Source organism: Schistocerca nitens, chromosome 3 (genome assembly GCF_023898315.1).
Source record: "Schistocerca nitens isolate TAMUIC-IGC-003100 chromosome 3, iqSchNite1.1, whole genome shotgun sequence".
NCBI lineage: Eukaryota > Metazoa > Arthropoda > Insecta > Orthoptera > Acrididae > Schistocerca > Schistocerca nitens.
Window position 1 is genome coordinate 866,273,217 of NC_064616.1, and position 12,410 is coordinate 866,285,626.

A 12,410-nucleotide genomic window follows, 5' to 3' on the forward strand; every position below is an offset into this window, starting at 1 on the left:
CAAAAACTGCAATTTTTTTAACATCAAATGAATCCAAAATCTGAAAAATCAACATAATTTACAGAGAACAGATTGTCACTTAACTCCAACAACACACAGTGCATACACTTCATCAAAAGATGATCAAATAGCCAATTAAGTTGAATGTTTAATTTCCAATGGCTGAAGAAATATGAAAAGCTTCCTTGGAGGTGTGACATTTTGAATGTTGTGCGGGGACCAAGTGCTGCTATCTTTACTGTACAAATAATCTCACTGATGCTGAAATGCAAAAGGTTGTTCACTTTGCTTACTTTCAATTACTACCTGGTATGATACTATAACATTAGGGCAAATATACGTACTGACAAAGAACATCCTTAGCCCAGAAAATATCAGTCAGAATCATTTGTGACATCATTTCAAGAGTTTCATGTAGCAGTTGTTCAGATGTCTCAGAATTCTAATGTTACAGTTCCTGTAATATACTGCCTTACGGTATTTCTGGTGAAAAATATGGATTTATTGAAAGGATACTGAAGCAATCACACTGGGAACACTTGACAAAAAATGATTTTCATTTGGACAACACTTCCTTAATAACCATATAGAAAAGTATGCACTACTCTGCAGATTCCATTATCAGTTCACTTTCAACAGAACTGAAAAATTTTAGTACTAAGTCCAAGATTTTCAAATTTATGTCAAAATATTTCCTCTGTTATTCTGAAAACCAGTTACTCATAGTATTTTAGAGCTTTCTGCTGGAATGTGTCACTTATTTACATCAACTATAACCAATATTTTGTTTCCACACATTTTTAATTTTGTAGCTTACTTACTATCATATACCGAGTATGTGAGTTATATAGTGAAATGTTCTATGACTATGTAGCTGTGGTTTGCACAGTCTGACAGAACCTGACAATTAATAATTAAAACTTTGCAGGTCCTTATACTCAGCATGATTTTGATTTTCATCCTTCTTCCCCTCCCTCCCAAACACTAACTTCTCTGAATTGTGTAGCTGATAATTCGCTACACTAACTCAATTCCCCGCATACTTGCAGCCTCCGTTTTGAAAGGGAAGAAAAAATGAAGAGTTTCGCTGACAACAAGGTCATCAGCAAAAGAGCACAAGGTCAGGTTGGGGAAGGAAATCAACTTTGTCTCTTTCAAGTGAACTATCTTGGCATCTGCCTTAAGTGATTTAGGTGAACCACAAAAGACCTACAGTGAGATCACGAAACAGAAATTTGAATCCCATCTTAACATTGCACCATGTCATCCAGTTTTAATTTTGACTAATCTCTGTTCTTCAAATGCCTCCACCTCTTGTCAGATTTCTGCATCTATCTTCCGTCCCATACCACTCCCATCGCTTCTTAAAGTAGCCCCTAGATGGTCAACAATATTGCACAATGATTATCATAACTTTTTGTGTTGTTTGACCAACATTTGATACATTACTGGGAATCGTCTCCCCATACATTGGCATCCTCATACATATGCAATTGTCCCCCCCCCCCCCCCCGCCAAATTTCTGTGGACATCTATATACCCATCATCAAACAATAAAATAATACAATGAGACACACAGTTGTATCAAGCCAGCAGATATCTATTATGCTGTGATACCTTCTTAATGGCTTTTTTTTTTTTTTTTTTTTTTTTTTTTTTTTTGAAATTTACAAGTGCAGTTTCACCTTACATTATTTGAGACATAGTTACAGAATTGTGTCATGCAATAATACGAGCCAGAATGAAATTTTCACTCTGTAGTGGAGTTTGCGCGGATATGAAACTTCCTGGCAGATTAAAACTGTGTGCCAGACCTTTGCCTTTCGTGGGGCCAGTGCTCTACCAACTGAGCTACTGGTCCAGCACACAGTTTTAATCTGCCAGGAAGTTTCATATCAGTGCACACTCCACTGCAGAGTGAAAATTTCATTCTGGAAACATCCCCCAGGCTGTGGCTAAGCCATGTCTCTGCAATATCCTTTCTTCCAGGAGTGCTAGTTCTGCAAGGTATGCAGGAGAGCTTCTGCGAAGTTTGGAAGGTAGGAGACAATGTACTGGCGGAATTAAAGCTGTGAGGACGGGTCATGAGTCGTGCTTGGGTAGCTCAGTTGGTAGAGCACTTGCCCGCGAAAGGCAAAGGCCCCGAGTTCGAGTCTCGGTCTGGCACACAGTTTTAATAATACGTGCATTAAATGATTATATTTGGGTAAGTAGGGTATCCACAGAGATAAATATCACAACTTAAATTAATTAATTTTTTTAAAAAAACATCTTCCTTTGTGGCTGTCCCCTATATTTTCTGGGCAACAAATTAATGACTCATAATTCTTACCACTTCTGTTTTTGTACTCGTCTGACCTAACATCCCACAGCGTCAGCAATGATTTATACATTTTGATGCATTCTAATAATAATGGTTCTTTGTCTTCCTTTGATCTCATTTTACACACAACAAAAAGCCTAACCTCACCTCCACGGTCTGAGTGAGACTGTCAAGAATATTGTCAATACTGCCCACACATGGCACAATATTTCCACGGAGCACAATATGTTTTCAAAGATTTTGATGTTCTCAATATTATTCGGCAACCACTCAATCTAACTCTTACATGGTCAATATTATTGAACATCTGGGACATACTGTTAATATTATTGACCATCTAGGGGGCCACTTAAGCCTCAGTTTACACATCTCACTGCACAGGATGAGTCACTAACTATTGCCACCAAGAATAACTCCAAAAGTATGATAGGAGCTGAAAGGGATGTCAGACAAAAGTTGCGTGGGACAACAGGGGCCTTAATATGACGATGGTTTTTTGTTGCTAGGTGTGGTCGCTTCAGAGACATGAATGTCGACTTTGTTTCTTTAAATGGGATGCTATAGTTTGGTACTTATTTTCTGATAGCAGCTATCAAGCCGAATCCAATGATGTGTAACAGTAAGGTCTTTGAAGGTCAACAAAGGTTAAAAAGGTGGCATGAATGTCCATTTACAGAAGATGTTTGAAGTGATGACCATTGGTATTAATGCAGTGCTGCAATCTTCTCATCATGGATTAAGTGGTATTCCTTATCACATAGGCAGTTATCGAAGTACATGCTCTGACAATTCTCTCTCACGTATCGTCAGGTGTAGTTGGAACGTCTTTACAAACAATGTCTTTTACGAATCACCACAAGAAAAAATCCAGAGGCATCAAGTCCGGCAAACGAACTGGCCACGACACATCTCCTCCGTTTCCAATCCAACGATTTGGGACTTGTCTATGCAAGTCATTTCTAGCCATCAGCGAACAAAGTGCCAGAGATCCATCGTGTTGATACCACATTCTGTTCCTTGTTCCTAAAGGTATTTCTTCCAATAACAAACGTAATATATCTTGCAGGAATATGGTGTACTTCCTACCATTAAAATTTCCTTTGATGAAATAGGGACCTATAATTCTGTCCTCCAGAATCCCACACCACACATTCACCAACCACAGTTTTTGGTGTACAACTTGCCACAGCCAACATGGATTTTCAGTTGCCCAATAATGCATGTTATGCAAATTAACATTTCCATGGTTCATGAATGTAGCCTTGTCAGTAAATAAAATCAAATTAATAAATGTGTCACCCTCTGAATCTGGAGTTGAGCCCATTGGCAGAATTCAATGTGGCACATACAATCCGTACCAGTTAATTCTTGGTGGAGACTGATGTGGTAAGGATGATATTTATGGCGATGCAGAACACGAACACTACTACTCTGGCTCATGCCAGATTCCCTTGCGATATGACACGAACCAACACAAGGATCTCGAACCACAGTGGCAAGAGTACCAATTTCCGTTTCCTTATTGGTAACTTTCCTTTGCCAGATAAGTTTCCGATGCATTAAAGATCCAGTTGTTCTCAATTTATCATACACACATTTAAATGAACGATGTGTAGGGTGAGTACGTTGAGGATATCTTTCAACATATAAGTCTCTAGCTCTCACTGAATTTCGTTGGCATCCTCCATAAATGAGAAGCATATCAACTTGTTCTTAGAAGGAATAAATCATTCACATTAGCTTGATTTGACGATACTAGTCTTACTGCTCCTATTAGTGTTGTATTGAGAAACTGTCGAATGGTGTTTACATGACAATGACACGTTAGATGGATACGCCATATTTGGCAAATATTTACTATTTGCACGATATACAAGAGAGAATTGTCAGAGCATGTGCTTCAATAAGTGCCAGATAAGGAATACCACTCAATCCATGATAAGAAGATTGCAGCACTGCATTGATACCAATGGTCATCACTCCGAACACTTTCTGTAAATGGACGTTCATGCCACCTTTTTGACCTTTGTTGACCTTTAAAGGCCTTACTGTTACACATCATTGGAATTGTATTAACAGCCATCATTGGATTCGTCTCAATTGCCGCTATCAGAAAATAAGTACCAAACTATAGCATCCAATTAAAAAAAAAAGTTGACCTTTATTCTCTAACGGACCCCACATAGCAAAATATATATATATAATAACAATAATCATTATATTATGGTCCCCGTTGTCCCATGCAACATTTGTCCCACAAACTTTTCAGCTACTATCATGCCTTCGGAGTTATTCTAAGTGGCAATAGTTAGTGACTCACCCTGTGTATTTAAACTCTCAGTACCACACTAATCCAATACCTTAACATTCTATAATATGACTGAAACAATCTGCAAAGCAACAGAAAAAAAAATCACTATCTCCGCATCAATTATAATCACAGTGACGTACAGTGTTTCAGAAGTAGCACATGCAAAACGATACATATAGAACAGGAAAAAAGTCATAATTACACACAGGGAATGATATTTCTTTGATTACTGAATCCAACATAACAAATTACTTACAGTTTCTTCTTCTGACCATTTCTTATCAATGCCCTTAGGAACAGGACATTTTACCAATGCTTGCAGTGCTTTTCCTGGGTCATAGCCCGAATCGTGCAGCTAAAGAAAAAGAAACATTCATAATTGTCAGAGTGTACTAGTCATATTATATACATGGAGATTAAAGCAATGTCACTCACCACATCCAAAGCATTTATTGTGGTGTCATCTCTGCTTGCAGCAACACAGCCATCATCTGGTGAGCCACCATCACACATGCCAGCAAATGCAGCCATTGATCTCGCTGCCCTCAAATACATAAGCAAATCTGTATCAAGTGTCATGCAAGGCACCCAACGCAAATCTTCACGTTCTTTTTCCCATTCAGGATCTGAAGACTGCTCTGCAATATCAGAAGTTGACAGCAACGCTGGCCGATACTCAGGTAATCGGGCCTGTACAGTGTAATAATTTACATTATTTGTGGTTCATGCATTTCTCAAATGCAGAGTCACGATGACTATAAGGCATAAAATTATTAGAAAATTGACAAGCATCATACAAACCTGATGTGACGGTCCCACCCTTATTTCTCCTTGTGTTGAAGCCATGCTGGACTGAAAGCAGAACACAGTCACAGGTTCTATGGTCCCAATTCAGTACACAACTCTCACGACCTAATAAAATAAAGAACAATTGCTTGATCATAAATTATGTTCTATAATTAACTGCAGTCGATCAACTATGAAATCATAATACTGAAGGAAGATTAGGGTTCAATGTTCCATCAAGAATGAGGTCGTTCGAGATAGAACACAAGCTTGGAATGGAGGAGAATGAAGATGTAAACTGTGATTGTCCTTTTCAGAGAAACCATCCCACTATTTGTTTTTAAGTGATTTGGAAAAACTACAAAAAAAATTAAATGTGGGTGGCCAGGCAGGAATATGACTGGCAACCTTCCAAACATGAGTCCAGTGCTTTAAAAACTGCACCACCTCACTCAGTTGGCAGAAAACAGTCTTACTTCTGTTCATATCTATAATTAACTAAATGACAGATGTTATTAACCTTTCTTTTCCAATTCACAAAATGGGAACCATGCAGACCTTTCATCACTATGGTCCAATAAATTGAATCAAATTAAATACAGTACAATAAAGAAAATATATAATCCTGAACCATCAAGAGTCCACAGTTTTCTGAAGAGTGATACAAATAGAGGAAGAAGTAAGTAAATGATCCATACAGATAAAGGGAGACACCTGATACATAATACACTAGCCAATGCTTGAATGTCATCACCATCATCATCACCACCACCACCACCACCACCATCCATTTTTTCACATACCGTCACTCTCATCCCACGTCAACTTAAATATACGCATTTTCAAGAGCACAATAGTGGCCCCTGTTGAAATCTTGATTGTGGTCGCAGACTGATTCGTATCATAGCCCGAGGCCTAGGTTATGATGGCTGGTGACAAGCTGGTTGTGAGTTGGAAAAACTGATGAATGTGAATGCAGAATAAAATTTCTGTTAACAGACTGATCTGTGGTGTACCATGACGTCTACATTTACATCATTTTAATGCACTCTGATACATTTAATCACTTTTGTTACAAAAACAAAACTGCAAGATAAATTCACATAACCTGTATTAGATAATACACTAGTCTCCTACAAATATGTTAGTGCATACTATGTACATATACCATACATAAACTCTGAAAAATCCAAGGGGGAGGGGGGGGGCACTATGTAACTCTTACTGACTTGATGTATTTGTATGTAAGGATCACACCTGTATGGTTATTAATGCCAATACTAAATATCTAAATTGATTTCATACAGAAATAAAATGTGTAAGTTAAAACTTGAATGCTGTTGTTACTTGAGACTGTTGTCTCAGTACTTGGAACACTAGCACCTCCCAATAACACCATGGAATTATATTGATTTACAGAATTTAGGAGTTGTTAACTTGACCTCTGCAATCATTAATAGTAAATCAATATTTCACTCTCACAATTCAAACACTTGTGATGCAGGAGGTCTGCATATGAAATATAAACATTGTATGGCGGTACAGCCTGGTATTTACCCCATAAAATTCAGTCATCTGAATTGGAATTTTTATTTGCTATCAGTAGGCAGCTTTCCACTAATTAATGTGTGCAGTGTGCTTTAAAGGTGAATGTTCTATGCAGGAGTGGCTGCTAATAAAACAAAAGCAAGGGGTTAATATCTGGCTCCCACTGTTTCATACAGCAAAACCTAACAGACATCACCATTGTATGAGACATCCCCATTGTCAGAGTCAAATGCTATCACACCATTAGATACTACTGAGTGATTTGGGACTTAACCCAAGATAAAAGTACTCAGGCTAGTGATAAGGAACTTCACACTGTGAACTTACCCCCATTTTTCAACCAATAGCGAAATTTTTTCCGACCAACTAGCTTCCTACAGACAAGTACCATTACTATCAGATTAAATTGCATTACCAATCTGTGCTACAGAGGTTGGTAGTGGTCTGTATATCAACAGCTGCAGCACTGCTCACCTGCCTTAACTGCAGAAAGAATCACTTCATTCCAAAAGTAAACATCCTGCTTCCTTCGATGATCTGAAGACCATGAAATACATGCATCAGTGATGATGAAATGTTTCTCACTAAATGTAAGTATGAAATAACATAATATTTCAGAACTTTGATGAAATTAGATGTTTCGCTTTTTGCTCCTCGTACAGTCCTTGCTCTTCATCTCCAACTTGGCTGCGTGGAGGTACAAGTGTTTCTTCAGAAATGTTTCATATGCGGGGAGGAGACAAAGGTTTGGTGGGACCAACACATACCATCTACTATTGGTTTCTTGGCATGGTTGCAAAAAATGTGTGTCAATTTTAGTGTAAAGTCTTACATTTTGCTGCCAATTTTCCCTTTGTTTCAGCTGATGATGTTGCTAAATTCACACCACCTCTTTGATTACGTTGTCCCAGATGCCTACACCACAATGTTTCTTCTTCTTGCATTAAGGCTCTCTAAGGACCATATTTCAGTTTCAATTCTTAATCCTTTATCATACTCTTCTTTCATCCAATATTCCATCTTTTTCCTGTCTTCGGACAACTTGTGCCAGTTTTCTTTTCATTCCTGACTTGGAATCACTCCAGTTTTATACTTTTTCTCTAAAACTCCCTTTTTTCCCAATACTACTACTTCCCATATGCTTTTCCTTTCCCTATCTTTCGTAATCTCTCAAATCCAGGTGGTTGTTAAAGCAAGGAAGATTGGTGTTTATGTCCAACTAAAATTGAGGTCATTAGAGATAAAGCACAAATTTGAATTGTTTCAAGGACGGGGAAAGAAACTGGCTGTGCCCTTTCAAGGGAACTGTCCTGCCATTTGTCTGGAGAAATCCAGGGAAATTAAGGAAAACTTACATCTGGATGGCCGGATGTGGATTTGAACCACCATCCTCCCAAATGCGAGTCCAGTTTGGTAACTGCTGCACCACTTCGCTAGCTCCACATGATTGTTAATTTCTTCTCCCTATGTTATTTGAAGATCTGCTTGGGGAGTCTGTTGTCATCCACTCTCTAAATATGTCCAAAAATACCAGTCTCTTCTTCTTTATTGTTTCTGATTAATGTCTTTTTAATTTCCAAAATGCTGCATATTTCAGAAGGCCTAATAATTTTTGTATAATTCTTCTTTCTAATTTATGAACCTTAAACTCTAACATCAGACATTTGCTAGCATACAAGCATTCTGGATTTGCTACTTTGTAGTGCTTTAAGTTTTTTAGATAAGCACTTTTGGTTGTATGTATTCTTAGTTATAGCTTATGCCATTTCCATCTTATGTATCCTTTCCTCTAGAGCAGATTTTTCTGAACTATTTTCTTGAATAGTCTCCTATACATATCTGGATATTTTTACCTTTCCTATTTGCCCAATATCTGTTACTTAATATACTGGAGAACTTCTTATATTTGTAAGAAATTTTCTTTTCTCTGCAGAAACTCTTAAACCTGTAACATCTCTTCAAGAAGACTGACTTGCACTTCTGTTATTATCAGTCTTTCAGAAAGTCCGGCAATATCAGTCGTAAATGCTACGCAATTTACTGAAACACGTTTGTCGTCCCCCCCCCCCCCCCCCCCAAGAGTTGCAATATTTTGGGTTCTTTCAATTTTTCATTCCAAATTCTTAGAATTGTGGAGATAAACCACCGCCTTACCTGACACTTGTATTTATGATGAAATGTTGAGTTCTTTCACACATACACTTCACTTCTGATACTGTTTTTATCAGAATTTCTTAAGCTAGGTTTGCAAACTTAGTTTTTACTCCAAATTCATGGATTACTTTATCTAGGGCTCCCTTATCTACAGAGTAAAACCTTTTTAAAAAAATCAATAAACGTTTAAAGTACGTCTTTGAAGTTTATTAATCTGTGATGAATTTGTTGTTTTCATTTCTGTTAAACATCTACGTGGTATCTCACCATCACATTTACTTGCGACAGTAACATATTATTACCACATGACTACTACTCCATAAACAACAACTGTCAACACTACTGAAAGAGAATAAACATTTCAATAACCAGATGGACAGTTCACAATGTTGTGTGTGTGTCAAGGTCGGGGGGGGGGAGTTTTAAATACAGCTCGCCGGCTTGGCAGTCCAACACTGTGAGCACTGACCCACAACGACATTGCTGTTGTAGTCTGCTCTTTATTGCACTTCTCGTTCTTTGACTGTTCACTTTTCTATTTTGCTTTCTTTTCATAGCTCAGTACACATTCTTCCTGTTTTCATGCTGGATCTGTGTTCAGTTCTTGACGGGCTATCCACTGAGGCATTTTACAACTAAATCTGAGGGGGGGTGCAATGGGGAGTATGTTTGGGAGCATCCACGTATTAAGCTCATCCTATCAGTTCTACCATAGCTGTTGATAAGTTAGTATTAAGATATGACAGGAAAAGATGAACATATAATGGTCCACAGTCTTGCTGAACAGATTGTTTGTACAGTCTGGATCAATACATCAAATAAATGTCCCCAGTACGTGAAAATAGTATTCATGTCACAGTGACATACTCAGCAGGTTCAGATAGTTTAGGAGAGAGAACATGATTTTCAAGTACAGGGTGACCCGAAAGTCAATTGACATTTGAAAATGCACTAATCCATGGAATAACGTGGATAGAGAGGTAAAACTTGACACACATGTATGAAATGACATGAGGTTTTACTGAAACCACAAATGTGTGCAAAAACCGGCCAGCGGGCGGCACTGGACAGCAAAACGTCAGTGACGCCATGATGGGTGAAGGTATGCCAGTATGTTACAGAATCGTTTCAGCCCCAGCCTGGTTGATAAACATCTGCTGGAAAGTAGGACTTTAATGCAGGACAGCCCTCCACCCCATATTGCAACAAGTGTGAAAGATCTCTTGTGCACATATTTGGTGATGATCACATGCTGAGCCACGATTTCCATCATGCTTGGCCTGTCAGGTCCCCAGACATCAGTCCATGTGATTATTGGTCATGGGGTCACCTGAACTCAGTCTACCAGTCATCCGACCTCATTGAGGATGTTAAAAGACGTCGGAGGGCAATTTCTCATCGTACCTACTGATGTGCTGTGCAGTCCTGTTCACAACATTGTACCTTGACTACAGGTATTGTTGATGAATGAAAGCCAACATACTGAGCATTAGTTATAAAAACACAGTCTTTACTAAAAATCAATGTTATGCTAATTATTTCTTATGTATCACATGAAGTTCCATCCGTTGGTCATTTTGTGCACCTTTTTTTGGTTTTGATAAAATCCCAGGCATATTTCCGTTTTATTATTTACATACGAGGAGTCTTGTTTTGGCAATTTGATATTTTCAAGTAATCCTTCAATACACATTATACATGTTTTTATATGTATTATACATGTTTTTTGTTTGCTGGCTTATGTATATTTTAATAGATATTTACATTTTATGTATCACAATATATGTCCTGGAGTGTCTGTTAGGAATGTTTCCAAGTTCGCATAATGTTGAAATTTGTCAGAAGTCTATGTATGGTGTGTACTTTTTTATTTATATGTATGTTCTTTTGACAGTGCAAGCCGCTCCAGAGACACATATATGTTTTCAATGAATTTACAATTCATATTTGTGGAATTTCTGTGATAATAACTACATACAACGGTCATGTTATTCTGTGTTTTATCTATTGTGCAAAGATATAATTTGTGTTGGGAGTTCTACTGATTTGACACCAAGAAATAAAACAACAGAACTCTCAACACAAATTATATCTTTGCGGAATAAATGAAAACATAGAACAACATGATCTTTATAAGTTGCTATTATCACTTATATTCTGCAAATATCAATTGTAAACACACATGTGTGACTGGAGTGGATTGTGCTGTGAAACAAACATAAGAGCAAATAAAAAATTGCACACCACACATACAGCTCTGATGAGCTTCAACAGCACAGAAACCTTTTCCACGTCACTCCAAGACACCATATTGTGATACAAAAAATGCAACTATCAAAATACAAGTAAGCCAACAAACTTATATTTTTATAATTTCATCCAAAAAAACTGTATACTGTATATAGCAGAAGTACTTCAAACCAGCAAATTGCTGGAACAAGATTCATCATGTAACTAATGAGCAAATAAAATCAATGTGCAGCAGAAAATGGAAAAAACTTAATATGTCAAAAACCTAATATGTGAAAATTGATTCTCTGGACTTCCCAATAATGTTTCAGAAAAAGATCAGATTTTTTCCTCTGAAGGACTCCCAGCTATGCTCACACAGCATTTTCATAACTCTCTTGTATTGATCAAAATGACTAGTTACAAATCCAGCAACATGCATCTGAATTGCTTTGATGTCTTCATTTAATCCAAACTGGTGGAATCCTGAACATATGAACAGTGCTCAAGATGTATTACACAAGCTATCTTATGTGATGTGCTACATTTTCCCAGAACTCTCCCAATAAAGCATAACTAGCCATCTAATTTCAGTGTATGTTCATACGCTCATTTCGTTTCATGCCATTTGGCAATGTTCTCTCTCTTTCATTAAATGTGTTCTCCGAAGGGTATTATTTAGATGTCCTCCATCTCTCTCTGTCCTGAGCATCCTCCTTCATTTACTTATTACTTCTTCCTCTCTTCACATCTGTTAATATTCCAAACCTTATTCCTCCTCTCCCTCTATTTCCTTCTACTTTTCCCTCAATGATGCTCTGTAGTAGACAATTTCTACATAATATGTGTCCCATCCAAGATTTTTCCACTTTTGTAACATTCTCATGAAATCACTCTCCTATCCTACCCCGCTGAGCACCTTCTGATTTATCACTGCATAGATCCATTTCACTTTATGCATTCTTCTCCATAACCACATTTCAAATCTAGAAAATATTTTTGTTCTTTCTGTCTGACTGTACATGTTTCAGAACCATAAGACACTACACTCCACACCAA

General features: G+C 37.6%; 1 protein-coding gene across 1 annotated transcript in view; it reads right to left on the reverse strand.

The window, feature by feature from the left end:
- LOC126248901 (arginine-glutamic acid dipeptide repeats protein) overlaps window positions 1-12,410 on the reverse strand; it is a 169,142-nt gene that overhangs the window by 143,689 nt on the left and 13,043 nt on the right. Inside the window, exons 2-4 of the mRNA XM_049950374.1 lie at window positions 5,436-5,486; window positions 5,070-5,324; window positions 4,891-4,989 (exon numbers count right to left, since the gene is read on the reverse strand). Coding sequence (XP_049806331.1) covers window positions 4,891-4,989; window positions 5,070-5,324; window positions 5,436-5,486 — 405 coding nt within the window. The remainder of the gene's footprint in view (window positions 1-4,890; window positions 4,990-5,069; window positions 5,325-5,435; window positions 5,487-12,410) is intronic.